Source organism: Hydra vulgaris, chromosome 01 (genome assembly GCF_038396675.1).
Source record: "Hydra vulgaris chromosome 01, alternate assembly HydraT2T_AEP".
NCBI classification, from domain to species: Eukaryota; Metazoa; Cnidaria; class Hydrozoa; order Anthoathecata; family Hydridae; genus Hydra; species Hydra vulgaris.
In genome coordinates, this window is record NC_088920.1 from 69,132,734 (window position 1) to 69,153,016 (window position 20,283).

At 26.3% G+C, this 20,283-nt stretch overlaps 1 protein-coding gene and 1 long non-coding RNA gene across 4 annotated transcripts; both read right to left on the reverse strand.

Moving 5' to 3' along the window:
• Positions 1–782: 782 nt before the first annotated feature.
• Positions 783–8,193, reverse strand: LOC100204034 (neural cell adhesion molecule 1-A). Of its 3 annotated transcripts, none has more exons than XM_065789040.1 (13): positions 7,973–8,193; positions 7,350–7,401; positions 7,146–7,239; positions 6,736–6,999; positions 6,327–6,629; positions 5,849–6,127; positions 5,600–5,742; positions 4,201–4,342; positions 3,843–4,127; positions 3,430–3,693; positions 1,866–2,162; positions 1,463–1,694; positions 783–1,325 (listed from the first exon to the last, which is right to left on the reverse strand). In XM_065789040.1, the coding sequence occupies exons 1-13, from the start codon at positions 8,011–8,013 to the stop codon at positions 1,292–1,294; spliced, it is 2,430 nt and encodes an 809-aa protein (XP_065645112.1). In that variant the 5' UTR covers positions 8,014–8,193; the 3' UTR covers positions 783–1,291. The 3 variants fall into 3 exon arrangements, with proteins under 3 accessions (XP_065645112.1, XP_065645113.1, XP_065645114.1); XM_065789041.1 differs by having other exon boundaries at positions 7,891–8,148; XM_065789042.1 differs by lacking the exon at positions 3,430–3,693 and having other exon boundaries at positions 7,973–8,028.
• Positions 8,194–17,504: 9,311 nt separating this feature from the next.
• On the reverse strand, positions 17,505–19,978 carry LOC136074958 (uncharacterized). Its single transcript, XR_010635599.1, has 5 exons — positions 19,893–19,978; positions 19,678–19,807; positions 18,223–19,116; positions 17,866–17,919; positions 17,505–17,780 (listed from the first exon to the last, which is right to left on the reverse strand). It is a non-coding gene; the product is annotated as an uncharacterized LOC136074958 (long non-coding RNA).
• Between the last annotated feature and the right edge of the window lie 305 nt (positions 19,979–20,283).

A 20,283-nucleotide genomic window follows, 5' to 3' on the forward strand; every position in this document is an offset into this window, starting at 1 on the left:
GTTATGGAGAACACTTTTGTGACAATTACAGACAATTACAGAAATGTTGTCTGTGAAAAGTTAAACAAAGAAAATGTTATGTTAGAATATACAATACTTAAATAAAATGTTAGTAGAAAAAATAATATCACTTACATTGTAGGATTCTCATTTTCTCTATTTTGAATTTCTGATTTACCTTCAGTTTCCATAATTTAGCTTATTGGCTATATATACTATATACTGTATATAACATAATATATACTATTATGTTATATTATTACTAATTGTGTAAATCTATTATGTATTACTATATTATACTATAATAAAATGCAATAGGAAATGTTTTAAAGCCAATATGTTAAATTGCCTTCAAAATCATTTACAAATATATTGGAAATGCGCTACTTATAAAATACTTTTAATTTCTTTTTTAAGTAATTTGATAAGTCTGTGTACTAATTTTCTTATGGTATCACAAGAAAAAGTTGAACTTAGTTAAAATTTTCTCGGAATGGAAGGGAAAAGTAAAACATTCAAGCATGTGAGAAAAAATTTTAAAATGTACATGCTTAAACTGTTAGCTTGTCCTTTCTGTTCTGAAGAAAATTTCCTGTAAGTGATAATCTGCCTAGATACTTACCAAGCGATTTAAAAAAACATATTTATGTGAAACTTTTTATATTAATTCATATTTGTATAATAAATTTTTAAAAAATCCAACCAATTTTCAATAAGGTTTAGATAGGATTTGGGTTTTCAAATCATTGACTCAATTAAGTGATAAATGAACACCAAAAAACTGAGAATATGATAACATTTAAACATTTCAAAAAGTATCAATACAATAATTTAAAAACATTTTTTAAATCTAAAAATATTTTTGCTTTTTTAAAAACTGTTTTATGATTGAACCAAGTCAAACACAAGAAATTTGCTATTGCTATACATATATTGCTATATATAAGTTGAACACAAAGACACAAAAAATTTAAAATATAAAATAAAACTAAATTATATTTTGAATTAAAACAAACAAACAGATTTTTTTTACCTAATTGAGATTTTTTATAAATAAAGAAACTTAAAAAAATATGACATTACAACTTCATCATAAAAAAATAAAGATTACAATTTTGAACAATGCTATTGAAAAAAATATACAAAACATAAATACAGGAACCTTAAAATCCTTCAAAAAACTTGGAAAATATATTAGTAAATATAATCTACATTGAAAAAAAAAAAGTAATTAAAAATCTCTAGCCAAGAAAAAGCATTATGTCAAATAAATACTTTAGTGATATAAAAATTAAACTGCATTTTCTAATAACTTCTCTTTAGCACTAAAAAAAAAAAATACATTTAAAAAACTACTCTCAACATGATAAATTTATTTTTAAGTAACAAAAAACTGCGAACAAATGTTTTAAAAAATAATTTAAAACTTTTAAATAAAATAACTTTATGTTTATAAACTTACGGTTTAAGTTCGTTTTCCTCATTATGTTTACCATCAGAAGGTATATACTTTGTTGATTTTGAAGAGCAAAATGCTTCATAACAACAGTGTGTAAACCCACAATTATTAAAAAAACAACAAAAAATGTCTACTACAACAAGAATTGTCATTATAACAGCTATTATAATGCCTGCAATAGAACCTGAATCAAGAGACGTACTTCCAAGAGCAGAATTTGCATTGGGCTCAGCATCTAAAATTAAAAAAAAAATTGTTAATCTTAAATAAAATATAAATTATAAAAATTAAATCAAAATAAAATACAAATTATAAAAAAATTTATACTTATTATAAACTTAAATAAAATATAAATTATAAAAAATAAATTGATAATCTTAAAAAAAATCTATTTACTAAAACATACCTTTTGTTTGAAAAATAAAAACAGCTGTTTCTCCTTTAAGGCCTTGGTTTAATGCAGTTATAGATACTTTATAAGTAGTGGCTTTGTTAAGTTTGTTAAGCTTCATTTGTGTTTCTCTTGTTTCATCTAGCTGTGTACAATCTGATTCAAAATCTGTTAAATTATCGAATTTGCATATTGTAACAGAGTAGCTAATAATGCTTTTTTCTCTTAATACATTTTGAGGAGGTTTCCACTTTACAACAGAACTACTACTACTCTTGTCTAAAGTAATATTAGTGGGGATCCCAGGCTTCACTATAATTTAATAAACAAGATAGATAATAAACCAAGATGGTAAATAATAAAAGATTATATGATTATGATACAAATTTTGTACACAACAAATATTAATTTAAAAAAATTTGAATTTAAAGTTAAAAAAGCTAATAGATAAATTACAAAAACAAAAAATAAAGTTGCACATTGGGAACTAAATATGTATACATACATACATATATATATATATATATATATATATATATATATATATATATATATATATATATATATATATATATATATATATATACACATATATATATATACATATATATATATATATATATATATATATACATAAATATATACATATATATATATATATATATATATATATATATATATATATATATATATTAATTTGTTAAAATATAAAGTATATTTATATTATAAAGTATACTTTGTATATTAACATTAAAAAAGTGATATTAAGTGCAAACTTATTTTATTAAATATTTGTACATAAAAACCATTAAATATATATATATATATATATATATATATATATATATATATATATATATATATATATATATATGTATATGTATATATAATATATATATAATATATATATAATATATATATATAATATATATATAATATATATATATATACATACACACACACACACACACACACACACATTAATAACAATTGATAGATAATTGAATTGTTTTGTACAAAATGTAACTCCATATATAGCCATATATTACCAAAACACGTAAAACAAGTAAATAAATTCTAGCATAAGCTAGTTTTCCAACTTATATGATTTCAAAACTACTTTTTTTTCAGAAGTAATAAGGTAATTCACAATAATGAAGTCTTTATATATAAATAATAATCTTAGATAGAAAATAAGAAATAAATGAATGTATAAAAGTGGAGGGACGAAAAATGATATCCTATTCCAACATGCAAATTCGATTATTGTTTATTACTGAATATATTATTAAAAATATTAAATTGTGCTACTAAAGCGTAAGACAAAGTTACATCTAGTTAAAACTTCCTCAACACTGCTTTAATAGTTTAATTGAAATCAGAAAGGAAAGAATTTTGTTTATATGATACTGCTTGCAAATTGGTTGCAACTAAAAAGTATTAAAAAACATATTTATAGAGGCTTCTCTTATCTCATCAGCCTGTTATTGTTATTTGCAACATGAAAGAATAGAACTGATAAAGTCAAACATCGGTATACAAAATAAAATATTGTGACACCCCAAAATAATAAACTCACTAATTGAAGAAGTCTTAAGTACAATAGATTCTGAAGTAAATCCAAGCCCTGCAATATTATGAGCTGCTACTTTGAAATTGTAATAAGTATTACGATTTAAATTGTTTACAGTAACATAATTGCTATATGATTCAAGTATTTGCAATGTATCATTAACATATATGATATACTTATCCGCTGTAACTACAGATTTCCATTGCAGGTCTATGTATTCCAATCCAGCAAGTCCAGATATTTGTAAACCTTCTGGGGTAGGGGGTTTTACTGAAATATTAGTAAATTAGATAAAAGTAAGCTGTTCAATTTTTATATACTACTTAAATATTATTTTTAATAAATTATCAAATTAATAGATTAGGAGAATATTTGTATAAAAAGAATTTTTTTAACTACAATGCATTTTTAATACTCACAAACTTCTTTTGATTGTATTAGATGTTCATCAAACCCAATATTGTTTTTTGCTATGCAATTAACAAGTACAAAATCTTCCTTTGTGACATTTTTAATAACCATTGATATTAAAGAAATATTAGTTGTTTTTGCCCTTGTTATGATTGGAGCTTGATGAAATGCAGTATGCTCAAATGTAATATATGGAATTGGATTTCCAGTTGCAACACAATCAAACTTTAAGTCAAGACCAACAGCAGAAATAGCTTTAGTTGTAGATAAATTCTTGAAAATATACGGAGGAGCTATAAAACCAGAATATATAATGAAAATTGTTTTAAGACTAAACATAATACAAAAATTTATAAAAAACCTTACATAGTATATCTACAGTCATCTTTTTTTTAGCTACAACCACAGAGCCATCTGAGCTTTTAGCCCCATTCTGAGCTTCACACAAGTAATCACCACTAGTTGCTTCATCAATTGGAGTTGTGTAGTTTACAATTCCAATCCCTGACTAAAAAAACAAAAATATTTTAAGATAAAAAAGGAATTAAACATTTTATATAGTACAAATACTATCTTATACTGCAACATGCAGTAGTGGAGTAATGGTAGAGCCTTTGCTTCAAAAGCAAGAGATAGAGTGTTTCAAATCATTGAGTAAAATAAAAGCAAAAAAAGTATCCTCCTTAACTCTAGCCTCCCTTCCTGGATCAATTTTTTCAGAAAATGATAAAAAAAACTCTAAAGAATGATGGAAAAAAAAAAAGATTGCTGTAGTGCACTCCCTCCCATGTCTTACCTAGCCAGTCTATATATATATATACACGGAAGCTATCATTGCTACGTAGTAAGATTTAGATAGCTACCTAGTATGACTTAGATATGATATTGCTACCAGTATGACTTAGTTAGGTTAGAGTATGACTATCGATTAGCAATATTATATATATATATATATATATATATATATATATATATATATATATATATATATATATATATATATGTATGTATATATATATATATATATACATATATATATATATATATATATATATATATATATATATATATACATATATATATATATATATATATATATATATATATATATATATATATATAAATATATATATTTTATACATATGTATATATATAGAACTCTTATATGTTGTCAGAACATAAAAAGTAAAAATTAAAATGCAAGACCGAAATTTTTTTTTTTATTAATTAAACTGCCTGCCCCAACCAAACCCTCAGTCGATGTAGCAGCACTCCCTTGCGAGTCAGGCTAAAAGATAGTAGATGCAGCAGCACTCCGTTGCGAGTCAGGCTATTTGTCAGTCAATATAGCAGCACTCCGTTGCGAGTCAGGCTATTTGTCAGTCGATGTAGCAGCACTTTGTTGCGAGTCAGGCTATAAGATAGTCAATGTAGCAACACTCCGCGCATGATTTACAGTACAAAAAATAAAAACAAAAACATTTTATTTAAAAAAATAAAAATAAAAACATTGTTTATATTGTTAAAAACATTCAGAATGTTTTTAAAAACATTTTGGTCAATTAAATTTGCATTTTTTACAAAAACAATTAATTTTTAATTAAATTAATGATTTTGTCCGAAACACAAGTGTTGGACGAAAGTTAAAAAGTAAAAAAGTATTTTTTTATTAATGATAACTAAAAATTAAATAAATATATAAATTCCCTAAAAGTGCTGCTTTAAAATAACTTTTTAAAATTTTTTAAATGACAATTAAGATCACCTTCAAGATGGTTGCAGAAGGTTGAAGCTTTTTGATTGTAATGTCAGGTGGAGGCGATCCATCACTTGCACAACTTATAATAAATGATTTTAGTGGCAAAGTTGTAACATTATTAAAAGAATCTGCTCTTATTATTGGAATAGCTTAAAACAAACAAAAACAAAAAACTGTAAATTTTATAAAAAATAAACATGTATACTTAATTAAAATGTTTTGACTATTTTTATAACAAATATTTTATAGTCTTACATAACACTTTTGATAAAAATACTGTGAGAGAACTTTCTCCGTAAAAATTAGATGCTAAACAAGTATAGTTGCCTTCATTAGAAGTTGATAGATTGTTTAAGAAAAGCCCAGATGCATTATATAATTTTGGACTGACTGTAGAAATGAATTTGGTAGATATACTTTCAAACTTCCAAGTTTCATTACTGACTGGTTCATTCCATAGACAGGGAATAAAAAGATCCAAACCCTCAGTTGAATTAAGTAGTGTTGGACCTTTTGACTTTAAAGTTGGTTTCTCTGAACAAAAAATTAAACATATGTATAAACTTTGATATAATTTAAAATTTATAATAAATTTAATTAAGAAACTATTTTCAAATAGTACCCCAGTTTCTAAAAAAAGTTAGTTTAAAAAAAAAACATTTTTAAAATGTATATATGAAATGCAATAACTTGTTTATATTTATTAATACTTCTAGTATAACTATAGTCTTACCACCAACATCAACTAAAACTTTTTGGCTAACACGAGAACCAAACGTTGTTGATGATACCTCATACTCTCCACTGTCAGCTTTTTGTATGTTGTTTATTGTTAAACCATTAGTTGAAACACTATATTTACCATTAACTGCTACAGTATCGTGACTGTCCAGAGAGGCTAAAAATAATTTAATTCCAGAGGGATGAATATAGGACCATGTTATTTTATATCTTGGTTTACCATAAACTGGTGCTTGAATAAAACCAGTAGATCCAGAAACAAATTTTTGGGGAGACAATATTGACGGAATTGTGACTAAAAAAAATATAAAATTAATTCAAAATTTAGATTTTTCAAAAATACCCTTGTGTAAATATAAAAGAAATTCAAAATACTCCTATATTGTATTTTTTAAACTTACCTTCTATTTCTAATAAAACTGTATCAGATCCTGTTGAGTCAGTACAAGTATAATTGCCATAATCTGACTCCTGTAAATTATCTATTTCAAGTATTTTTGAACTAGCTTCTCCATCTAATACTTTAACACGGGAATTTACTAAAATAGGTTCTCTATTTGATCTATAAAAACCTTCAAATTTATTACTAAAGGTACAATGCATTATAGCTGCTTGCCCATAGCCTACCGTATACACTGAAAATCTGGCATTCCATTTTGCACTTTCTAGAATACAAATGCTATTTAACGAATTTAAAATACAAAAAAAATTAAATAGAACTTTAAGGACTTATTCCTTAGTTTATATTGAATTAGATAAATAACTTTTTGCATAAATGCTTTTGCACTAATAATACGATTCATAATTATACCTGTTTTGAAGATCCATATAGAAAAAAAAACCCAGATAATCATTCTAAAACTCCAGATGGCTTTATATTCAGCATTAACCATATTAGGATGAAACTAAAAACAAGTTAGTACGTTTTGTAATTTTAGTCTATTAAATAACTCAATACTCGTTATGCATCAATAACACATTCAACAACAAAAAGATAAAAACAAGTTGTACAAACCTTTTGTTTAATAAATTTTTCGAAATGAGAAACTTGTATTTGATGTAAATAACTGCATTAAATAAAAATAAATATTTTGACAAGTGTAAAATTAAAAGAATTTTATCATCAGGTAAAAATGATTCCCTACTAATAATTGTTTGTCAACGACTTCGATTTAAGTAATTGAAATTTTAATTGGTTAAAAAAATAATTATTATTTTAGCGCCAAACTCCAAATAAAAATTTCAACCATTTTCTTGGAAATGTTTTAATAAACGATAATCAAGGGCAATTTTTTTTTTTAAATAACTTTATAAAATAACATAAAAGCTAAAAACAAAGGATTTTTACGAAAGTATAACAATATCAAAGCGTTACAGTCGCTATTATTTTTTATAAAAAAAAAAAATTCGTTGACAAATATAATCGTTATGGTAACGATTGCATATTATTACATTAACAAATACATAATATTTTAAAATCCTTTATTTAAAGATCAATTTTGAGGTAGTTATTAACAATTATTATCAATAGTTATTGTTATTATAAAAAAATCTACATTTTCTTCAACGCTTTCGTATACTTCGTATAATTTTATCTGGAACTCAGTGAAGAATTTTAATTAGCAAAACAAAAATTACTTGATATTGGCATTTCTTTTTAAATCTCGAGAGAATAACATAGTCTATCATCTTTTTATAGATTAATATTAAAATCCTTAATAGCATCCAATGGATTAGTACCTAAGGCTATTTTTTTACAATCAAATAAAAAGCATTATATATTGTAAACTTTTAAATATAGGAAGTCGACAAAATACTTAATAATCGAAAACTTCGAATAGTTTATTTGCAAAATCAATAAACAATAGGGTTGGCTTTTATCTAAAAAAGAAACAAACTTGCTATCAACCCGGTTGTAAAGTAATTATTACTAAAAGACAAGAAAAAAATTTGTAAATAAAAGTTTTTAAATAAAAATATGTTTATTTTTTAAACATTTTTAAAGTTGCTGAAATATTTCTAAATTTGATTTTTGTTTTGTTTTAAATACATCATTTTAAATTTATTGAAGTACAAGTAAAAAGCGAAAAAAAATATTGAATAAGTAATATTCAAAGAAAGTTCATTTTATTTAAATCATAATATTTAATACAAATTAAGGTTCGAAACTTTTTTTATTAAAAAAAGGTGTTCTTAGTAGTTGCTCAGCCGCTTTATTACCCAAGCAACTTTTTCACCCAAGCAACTTAGTTGCTTTGGGAGGTTACAATTAATTGGTTATTAAATTACAGTTAATCGCCAATTTTGAAGCTTTAAATTTTGCGTCAAATTAATTTGACGCAAAACTTAAAAAAAGTTTTGCGTCAAAAAATTTTGGCATGTTAATATTTGATTAGGTTGATTGTTTTAGCGACATTTCTTATAGGACGTTAAGTTATAATAAGTTATAAAACATATTTTTATGTTATTTTTATGTTATGCTATTTTTGATATTTTATAACTTATTAATTAGGATGATGCATATTTATCCCGCGTTTATATCAGCGCGTTTTTCATCAGTGAAAAGTAACGTTTTGCTTATTATTTTTGTATTAAAATAACCTTCTCTATTGTTTAAGAAAAATGTCGAAAACCATAGTCATATTCGCCAGATTATGCTCAACCACTTCGAAAAAGGATGGAAAGCTGCACAGTCATTTCGCGATCTTAACAAACTATTTGGCAAAGGAACAGTCAGCAAAAGTCAGTGTACGGAGTAATTTTCCCGTTTAAAATCTAGTGACACCAGCTAAGAGAATAAGCCACGAAGAGGTCGGCCATCGGAACTTGTCAATCAGGCTCTTCTAGCAGCCGTGGAATTTGACGAGAGCCTGACAACACGAACGCTGGCTTTAATGTCATCGTCTCAAAAAGCTTGGAAAAGTGTGTGTTAGGACACCAAGCGGAATCATCCATTGGGAGGTCATTTCAAATCGCATTTGTTATTGATAAACAACGGCAAGCAGCTGTTCAAAATCAACAGCGACGCCTACCTGGCTCTTCTTGATTGCCTTCACGCTGCAATCGCGGCAAAAAGATCCATATTGTCTTCCACCACGATAAAGCACGTCCTCATGTTAAACGCTGCGTCGTCAAATTTATCGCCAACAAAGGCTGGGATCTGCTTCCACATCCACCATATACCAACGTACTATCACATCAACCACAATTTGAAAACTGTCAAATAAATAAGATTTACAACGATTTTGAGGACTTGATGGTCGATATCAAAGTGCGGATTGCCTCTAAGAATCACGTCTTCTTTACTCGTGGAATCTCGTGGAATCGACCGTCTGCCAAGCAAATGTGAAGCAGTAATTGAAGTAGACGGTAACTACGCTCTCGAGTAATTGTTTAAACATGTTTTTGTCAAATTTTTTTATTGATTTTGTTAAAGTTGTTGAAAAAACGACCTTCTTTTCATGAGTGAAAATTCTTTATATATATACAATCGGTACTTTCTCTCATATTCGAACTTTATGAGGAAAAATAAATTTCGATTTCGGGGGATTTTCAAATCATAAAAAGCTGATCAATATAACGAGGAAAAACGTATCAGATAGTAAATAAAAAATATATAATATAATAAAGTTTTACATTTGCAAACAAAGTAACTATTAATTTTTTTCAAAAAAACTTGTAAATCACTATTTATGTTTTTTAAGTTCATATTATCTCTAAAGTCGACAAATAAACTGTAATTCTGGAGTGCGGGAATAGCTCGCAACGTTTTGTTCAAACTTGTTTTTTTTTAATATTTTCAGAAACAACGAGGTGAAATTCTTTAAATGAATCGTCATCCAAAGAATTTCACTCATGGAGCAATCATTCGTTTAATAGCTTAATTTGCATCTAAATTAAGAGCATCTAAAGAGGCATTTCCAGCTTTTATTATTTTAAAACGCCTGAAGTATGGCTGTGATAGTAGATATTAGTTGAACCTTTATTCTGAATTTTCTTGACCAAATTTATCAAAAGTTTTATCAATTGTCTTATTCCAGATTATAAGAGTTTTTAGTGAAATAACAAAGAATTTTTTCTTCTCTTCTTTTGTTTCTTCTTTCTCCGATTCCAGTAGAGCTTTATATTTCCGCTTTAAATTGTTTTCTTTATGCAGACTCTTTAATGTAGTTCACTTTTATCTTTTTTTGGAAAATTCAATTTATTTGAAATTTAAATATGATTTCAGTAGTTTGACGAGCATAACATGTCGAGAAAATAACACGCCCAACAATTTTCGCTACACCTGCCCCAAATGTGAGAGCATCATGATGATAAAATTTTTTTATTATTCTTATCTAAATTTATATTTATCAATAAACTTCAAATTTCATACCAAAAAACTATCAGCGTTTAAAAATTATACACATATAAAGTTTATTTTATTTTTTTTTTTTTTTATTATTTATTTATTTTGCCGTTGATAAATATTACAAAAAAGAAATTACAATAAAAGAAAAATCCTGGCCGGAGCAAGAAGAAGACAGGTTGTCTTATCACCGAGCCCCGTCACACAAAAATTTACGTGCACAATAAATGATAAAAGACAAAAAGTTAGTATAAATACAAAAACAAAAACAAATCAAATACTTCAGCAATAAAATAATTTGTTGCTAACAATCTTCCAGCAAAATAATTTTAAAAATAAAAAAGTAAAAACGACAGAAAATCATGAAAGTTATAAAAACACAAAAAAAAAATGCGTTGTTTAATTAAAAAAAAAAAAAGCAATATATGCAAACATAAGTATTTGGGCTGATTATTTAATATCATCAAAAATTTGAACGAAAAAGACAATTTTATTTTCGTTATCTTTTATACTAATGGTTAGAAACCATTTTAATAAAAGCTAAAGAAAGTGATAATGATTTAATTTATTTTCAAGCGATTCAGTCCAAACCTTTAAATTGTTTTCAAAAAAGGTATTTGAAATCTAATATATCGAATTCCATGTTCAGTAAATACCGTTTTGAATCATCCTTAAAATTTTGCAAAGTGCGGTTTAAAACAAAGTTTTGTTTTTTACTAAAGATTGGAAGAAATTTTTTCCAAACTAAAGGTCCCCGATATTGAATTTAGTATGACTTTAATTTAAGAAAGTTTATGGGTTTAATTAAATTAACTTAATTTAAGAAGGTTTATGAAGTTTAAACCCCCATCAATTTAAGGGGAATACAGATTTTTTACAAAAAAAGTTATTGTTTGAAATATAAAACTTATCGATGAGTATAAGTTTTGTTCAGAATAATACAAAAATTATTTTACCAACTTGTCACTCTCACGTTTCCGGCAGGTTTAGCTAAAATTTTAGGGCTTTTTTGTTCTCAAACTCCAATCATCACAATTTTTTGCAAAGCAACCTTATTTAACATAAGTATAAACATATAATCGTTTGGTGTTTGCTCCATCTTTGGATCTTATTATTTGGATCTTGAGAAGCCATTTTTTTTTAAATCAAATTTTAAAATAAATATAAGAATAAAAAAAAGATTTAATTTGAAAACGTTTTGTAAATTAAGTTTACAATTACTCTATGTTCTACCATGCAGTTACAGCAACTTAAGCTAATTTATCCTTTTTTGACAACAGCAATCAATGGTTCTGTTTGATGATCTTGCCTCTGCTTTCAAAACAAAATAATCAGAGCGCAATTTAATGTCTAAAACTGTTTGTACCCAACTAGAGACAAAACGTTTATGACCATCTAGTACTTTGTTATCATCCATAGTCTCAATAAAAAATATTCCGGGACTTTTGATCAAATAATGATAAACATTATGGTATTGAACTGATGGCCATTCAGTTGGGTCATCTTTCAAGTATCTGCACGGAATATGTATAGTCATTGGATTTCATGTTTGCTTTCGTACCTTTCAGCGCCATTGTTTTATTTTTCAAAATATTCATAAATTTAAATTTATTTTTTACTCAATAATTCACTTTATGCAACATTTACGTACAATTTCAACTACTTTTTAAATTCAATTAATCATTTATTTTACCGCATCCAAGATGGTAACCATTCGCGTTATTAAAGATACAAATAACCATGTGATTTTTTTTGACTTCAAGGATACATCAAACTTTTTCTTGCATTTATAAATAGTTTGATTTTAAAGCGTTTTTTTTTTAAGAAATATGTCAACAAGTTTCTTAATAAAAAATAAAAAACTATATAACCGTTTTTTTTTTAATATTTAATAATGAAGTAATCGAATGGCTTGGTAGAGTTTAAGTTTTAAAAAATTATGAAGCTTCATGAAATGTCTTATTCCATTATGTATAATATTCTGATATAAAAATACCGTAGGCAGTAAAAGGTTAAGCTAGTTAACACAACACATAAAAGACTATAAAAAATTTAAACAAATTTTTTTTATCAACCTTATTGCTTTTTATTTATTTAAAAATCACCGTTAAAAAAGAATGTTCACATTTTTTTAAGGTTTTATTAATAAGCTTAATGCACTAAACTTCATAACGATGGGTGGGTAAACTTAAATCTGGCTTATTTTATAGAATAATGAAATTGTAATAAAAATACAAACCCCCACCCAACTTCCCCGATGCGTTAAATCACTATATAGTTAGGCAAATGGAAATTGTATTTGTTCTCAATATTTTTGTCATCACACCATGTATTGCTGAGACAAATAGTTTGAAAATCAATATTTTTATTTTATTTAAAAACTTTTTCAATGAATCAAAGTTTTTTTTTGAAGGCTTCTAATGTTAAAACAGAGAATAAATAGAGATAGAACAAGATATATATATATATATATATATATATATATATATATATATATATATAAACAAAGAAAATATAACTTTTTGTGCTACTAATACTTTTATGCCTGATGGCAATCATCAGCCATTTAATACCGTCAAAATTAAAAAAACCCGTCAAAATATAAAGTTGCAGTGTGCACCGTTAAGACAAAACAAAAAAAAAAAGATAAGAAAAAAAAAAGTAAAACCTAAAACGGCTGTCTAATTACACGTATCAAATTCTGAAAGAAGAAAGTTGCTTTAATGTCTACGTTTAGGCTACACTTACTCATTCCTCTTATTTATTAAGTTATCATTGGTGTAAGATATTATGAGATACTTTTCATATAGACATAGATTGTTTTATCGAGGGGTTGCATTGTTTTATCGTGGGATTGTAAGATTTAGAACGTTTTATAATTTTCTATTTAATTGTTGGGTTTGCTCCACTTTCTTTTAACTTCCCTACTTCCTTTGACAATTCAGTATTGTTTTTATATTTTTCAATACAAGAAGATTTCGTATGGTTAGTGTACCTAAGTTTAAATGCGGCTTACTACGAAAAAAATCGAGAAAGTAAATTTTAATTACTTTATTATGAATATTCCTATACTATTGAAAAAAACCAGAAGAACTTATAAAAAGGATGAGACGGAAGGCGAGCTTTCTTCAACAATCGAAATCTGCAGAGCAGTACCAATGATTTCAATTCTTCAAACTACGATATCAATAAAGAAATTTCCTCAGTAAGTTAAAGATTTGATTGCTTTTGAAAGTGATTAATTAAATTTTTAAAATTTACAGAGACGTAACAACAAATTTGCCCTAAAACGTGACGAGGCCCTCCCCTTTGAAATAATTTTTTCTATTACATTTAAAAGTTAAGTATTTAATATTTGCTTTTTATATCTAGTTAATAAAACACAATTAAGTATATAAATAATACTTATTCTGAAAGTTAGAGAAAGATCGTAGAATCTCCACTCCAAATAATTATATAATAAAACAAACATTGAAATTATGTTTGAGGGAAGCATTCCTAATATCAAATACTAACTTTACCTCACTTATAACTCACTTTCTTCTCACCTCAGAAATTTTATATTCATAACAGCTATACTATCTTCTCCGTAGTAATTTTCAGAATGCCATTAAAAATAGAAAAAAATAACTTGAAAAATATCCTAAGAAGTTTCAACTACTTTAAATATGAATTTTTCTTGTATTCTTATTCGCAAATTCCAAAATTACTATATCTAATTCTAATGTTTGGACTTTTTCTTTCTCTGTTGTCAAAACTGCACAACGTTTGAGACGCCCCTGAGACATGCTATTTCTTATAAATGTTTTGATTAACTTTAATTTGCTGAAGGATCTTTCTGTACTAGCAGCAGTCACGAGTATTGTCATCAATAGCAGTTTTGCTGTGTTTACATCAGAAAAATTGCTCTCCATATAACTGTTTTGATGAATAGCACGTTTGCTAAAACATTCATTCTACTCTGTGATCTCTTTTTTTTTTAAATGGTTGCATAAATAACGCGGGTTGGAAAATTTTTTTAAATCGTTTGGGTATTTCTGTTATTATACTGTTGTAATAATAAAATCGATTTAATTCATCGCTTTGCAATGACATCGCAAATGGAGGAAGCATTTTATTAACGATGAAAAGGTGAAAAATAGACAAAAGAGGCAAAAAAAAACAAATAAAAAATTGTTTAGAATAGAAGATTTGAAAAATAAAATAAAAGAAATAAAGTGAAAACAATTAAAATATTAAAGATTAAATTGATGAAAAAAACATTAAAGATTAAATTTAAGAAAAACTTTAAATAAACAGAAGAACTAAACGCAAAGTTAAAAGAATAAAAATGAACGTGATAAATTCGAAAATAAAAAAACTTTAAGTTATTAAAAGATACAAAAATAACATTTTTTAAGTTTTATCAATTTATGTTGCATGGATTGTTTATACTGTCGTGTATTTTTGTGTATTGTTTATAATGTCGTGTGTTTTTTTGTATATTTTATATTGTCGTGTATATCTGTTTTGTTTATACTGTTGCGTAATTTTGTGCATCTTTTATATTGACTTACACTTGAGTATTGCTTATTTTTTTATTGCGTATTTTTTTTTTTGTGGTCTTGTTGCTAATTATTTTTTTGTTTGTTGCTATTATTCAAGTTATTTCTTATTTTTTTGTCTCATCATAATTTTTAAAAATATCCTTTTTTTTTTTTTTCATTATTTTTATCATCCTTCTGATCGTCAAACGTTGTGTTATCTCATTCATTCGTTATCTATCATGTCAGTTATATGCTTTTGCCCTTTTTTGTGTTATTTATTTTGCTTTTTTAAATATTTTTAATTTTTTTTAATTTTTTTTAATTTTGTTTTGGTCGCTATGATTTTTTTTACTTTTTTTTGCTTTATTTGTTTATTTTGTTAAGGTATCACTCCAATGACGAGTTTTTAACTATATGAGTGGTTTTTAGGTAATATTACCTAAAAACCTGGCCGCTTCATTTAAATTAAATTTTTTTTAAGTTTTTCAAGCATAATTTACATTCGTTAATACAGTAATACGCAAATAAAAACAAACTCGAAGTTTGATATTTTGTCCCTTAATTTTAGAGCTTTAGTTTGCCCTTCTCTTTTCGAACTTTTTAGAGAAGTTTCTGTTAATGTTTTAACTACATCTAAAAATTGTAAATTTATAATTAAAAAGAGTTAATTCTTGAAAACCATTACTTCCCAGTCAGCTTTTGGTGCTGAAAAGACGTCTATTGAGCGTTCAAATCACATTCTGAACAAATTTTGAACGTTCAAATTACGTCTTTTTAGGGTCAAATGTCGGTTGGGTTGTTGGTTTTAATGTGCGTAAGATTTCTAAATCTTCGCGGGTTTCCCTGAGGTTCAACCCCTCTCTTCCCCCGCCTTGCGAGGTTGTGCTCCCTGTAGTTACGACACTGAAATTTTCGTAATATAAAAAGCGCTTTTTAGTACAAACTAATTAAAGATGTCAAATAATATGTAAGTCGGATGAAACAAGTCGATAAAACAATGAATTTATATCAATTATATAAAGATCGATACAATAAATTGCTAACCAACTCAATTACCACATCCTATGAAAAATCAGAATTACAAATGAATAGTCTGTTAAATATGAAGGAGAAAGTTACGAGTGCAGGCGGTGAGATCTGTTGCAAGGACAAGCCCCTGAGGAGTGGTGTTAGTGCTGGTTTTGGGCTCTCCGAAACGTCATTGGTGATCGCAGTGCATTCCTGAGGAGGGAGATCACTATTCATCCACTACGTAATTCTAAATCGTTCTTATGGCACCAACATTTTTTACCTCCGACACCCACGAATTTTAGCGCTTTGTGAGCTTTATATTATGAATTTTTTACATTAATGACACTTACATATATTTATATATTTTTGTTACACAGGTGATTATCAGTTTTTAATTTATTATCTAGAATTTAGACCATAAATAATATCGTATTTATTAGCCTTTTTTCTTTTTATATTGCCCGAACTATCATTTATTTTCATTTTACTTACTATTTTGCAATCTACTTATTTTATTATATAGTTTTTGTATGGTGCAATTATTTTAAAAATGGTAGCCATTAATAAACCAGCGTATTTATATTGATTTGTTTACTCATATAAACATCAAATTTAACGACAGTTAAATTTAATGTTTATATGAGTAAAAATTAAATTTAACGACAAACAGTAAATTTAACGACTCAGGAAGGTGGGGAACCATAACTCACACTCTAGTCATCCTTAGCAAATGATAAGACGATGGTCTATAGACCATTATTTTATCATTTCAATGGTCTATAGACCATTGTCTTATCATTGCTAAGGATGACTAGAGTGTGAGATATGGTTCCCCACCTTCCTGAGTCGTTAAATTTAATTCCTCTTACTTGTTTTCTTTACATTAATTTATGTTTTTTACCTAAATAATATCATCTACAATCTTATTCTATTATCACATCTCCCAGGTCTACCCCAGAAGGCACAGCGACGTGACAAAAACGTGAATTTCACGTTTTTTTGGCAAGTGACAATTAGGCGACTTTTTGGTCCCCATCAAATGACCAATTCACGTGAATTATGGACGTGTTTTTCACGTTACTTTTGGCACGTGATATTTAGGTGACTTTTTGGTCCCCATGAACTGTCTAAAAGACGTGCTTTTCACATTAATTTTGGCACGTGATATTTAAGTAATAATTATGCTTTATAAAAACGAAGTGTTTGGATTCGGGTAAAGAAAAAAAACTCAACGTCGAGGAAATATTTAATACGTATTAAATTACATGGTTTTATTAGTCAGTATATTAGTTCTTGACATAAACTTTTTGAATTTGTAATAAAAGCTGTACTTTTGTTGAAATATCCTCCTTATATCCAATAAGTAATAAGTACAAAGTCATAGATCTGCAACTTACGAAGAGCACGCTTCGATCCACAAAGAGCGCACTTCAAACTTAATCTAACGAATCAGTCGATATATTCTCCCATAAAAGCACGCTTCAAACGTAATCTAACGAATCAGTCAATATTTTATCCTATAAGAGTACGCATCAAACTTTATCTAATGAATCAGATTTAGCTGAAAAAAAACGAATAAAATCTTAAATAATAATTTGATTATTTAATAATTATCTTAAATCACAAACTTTTAAAACAAATCTTACTTGGTAAGTTGCCAAACATTTTGGCAGCAAGATTTTCTAGTTGTTTTCTTTTATCTAAATCATTAAATAATTTTGAGAAAACAATACTACATACAATGTAGAAAAATAAAAAAAGTCATTTGCCTTCTAATTTTATAGTCTTATTGGCTAAAAAATAAATAAGGATTTAATAATAAAAGACATAACAAAAAAGTCGACAGATAAATAAAAAAAAGAAGTACAAAATAAAAAATACAAGTCTAAAGAAATATTGTTTATCTATATATATCTATATCTAATATCTGTCTATAGATAAATATATATCTATATATAAAGTTAATAACTGATGAGCGTGATTAGAAAAAGACCTGTACTCACCTTATGTGATAACATCTGATTAAATAATTTGTTTTCTTTGTTTTCCATCTTCTTATATTTGCACTTGTTTCTGCATTAACTTGTTCATACATTAACTCACTAGATGCAAAAGTGACAGCCCACGAAGTTGCTTTAAATGAGTAATCTACAAAGTTTTGAACATTAAATGTAATTTTAGAATGCACACAGAAAAATTATAACAACTTATAAAAATGTAATAGTTACCACATAACCACACAACATTATAGTGGGGATTTCATATCATGATTTTCCTACCCATGGTGAGATTTTCACCTTGAGGCTCCTTTTGCTGTGGAAACATTCACCACGGCTAAGGAGCCTCATCTACCCCTAAATATATATAATATATTAAGTATAAAACTAAAAGTATGTATAATAAAGAGTTGTCAAATTAGGTCACCAATAAATACCGAGTGCTGAAAATTCAACTCAGAATCAAGTCACATTCTCCAAAAAGATATGAACAAAATTAAATTCTTGCTACAGGGTGCGATCACAAAAGAAGACGAAGAGAGGGAAAAGTGAATTTTCTCAAACTTTAAAAGTTAAAAGGTTATTGTGTCTTACTACAGAGTGATATTCCTAGGCAATAACATAACAATACCATTGGATCCTCCTAGTCAATAATATTTTATACAGAACTTATCATTTGTCATGTAGCTTAATAAATTTAATATTAAATAAGTTATAATAACTTATTTATTATTAAATTAATTACATCGACAAATTTGACAGTCTAAAATATTATATAACAGGGTAGAAAAAAAAGTATACCTTGTACTAGGGTTTGATCTTTTGCATGTTGCAATATGAGAATTATCTGCCATAATGTTACACGATTTTTAGCTAAGCTTTGTAATATATTTATTAAACCTAAATTAATAAAACATAGATATAAAATAATATAATATGTTTAGATAAAATATTATATATGTGACATTTTATTGCAATGTTATAAGATATCTTACACCCTGATACTTTTTTTATTATTATAAAACTACAATGCAAAATAATCATATTATTATAAAAGTATAATAAAAATTAATTACAATAATGAATATATTAACTACATTTTTCATATAATCATTATATTTAAAAAATTTGGAAAATCGTTTGCGGAAAATATCCTGAAAAAATTCAAAACATTTTCCCCCTAATTTTTCCCTTAATTTTGCATTCAGCCAAGTTGTTTCTCAATTTTTTAAAAACTTTTCTTAATTTTTGTATGAATGATGACTAAAACAACATAAAAACAAATAGATGACAATAATATATACTTTAACTTGCATGTATGGAAAACTTTTCGGATATGGAAAAAGATAAATTTCAGAAAAATATCCGGTATTCCAGGAATATCCCCAAAAAAAAATCCCTGAACCTCAATTATAAAAAAATAGTAAATAAAATAAAGCTTCAATCAAGTAAAATTGTAACCTGGACGAGGTCACCTAAAATATACATGATTGAAACGTGAAGAAGGAAACTGGGTAAGAGCATGCATCAAACTTTATCTAATGAATCAGTCGATATTTTCTCCAATAATAGCTAGCGACACCAAATTTAGCTAAAAAGAAACAAGTAAAAACTTAAATAACAATATGAGTATTAAATAATTATCTTAAATCACATATTTTTAACACAAGTCTTACATGGTGAGTCACCAACTGTTTTGGCAACAAGATTTTCTGGTGTTGCTATTTCTTTGATCTAAATCATGAAACAATTTTTAAAAAAGCAATGCTATTTTTGAGAGAAACTTGTTGTCTACATTGAAAGATAAGTATAATGCAATTTCAAATACAATAGCATCATAATCATCTTTTTGTGGGGAAAACATTGAACAAATCCGCGTTAATAACCTGTTTTATACTGTACATAATAACAGTAGTAATAAAAGTCATATAATATATACAATAATAATTTCATAAATACAATTCAAATATATATATATTAATCATATAATATTTAAATAACATAAAAAAATGAAATAAATAAGTATTAACCTTTTTTAACAAGTAAAGCACAAGATGTCATATATTA

Bases quoted from the DNA above. Each gene is read 5' to 3' on its own strand.
- LOC100204034 (XM_065789040.1), bottom strand. From the start codon at position 8,013: ATGTTATTCTCTCGAGATTTAAAAAGAAATGCCAATATCAA. The intron at 1,695-1,865 runs GTATGTTTTAGT...TTTTAATTTTAG, and splicing joins TTTTATTTTTCAAACAAAAG to ATGCTGAGCCCAATGCAAAT. The intron at 1,326-1,462 runs GTAAGTTTATAA...TTTTTTTTTTAG, and splicing joins GAGGAAAACGAACTTAAACC to TGCTAAAGAGAAGTTATTAG.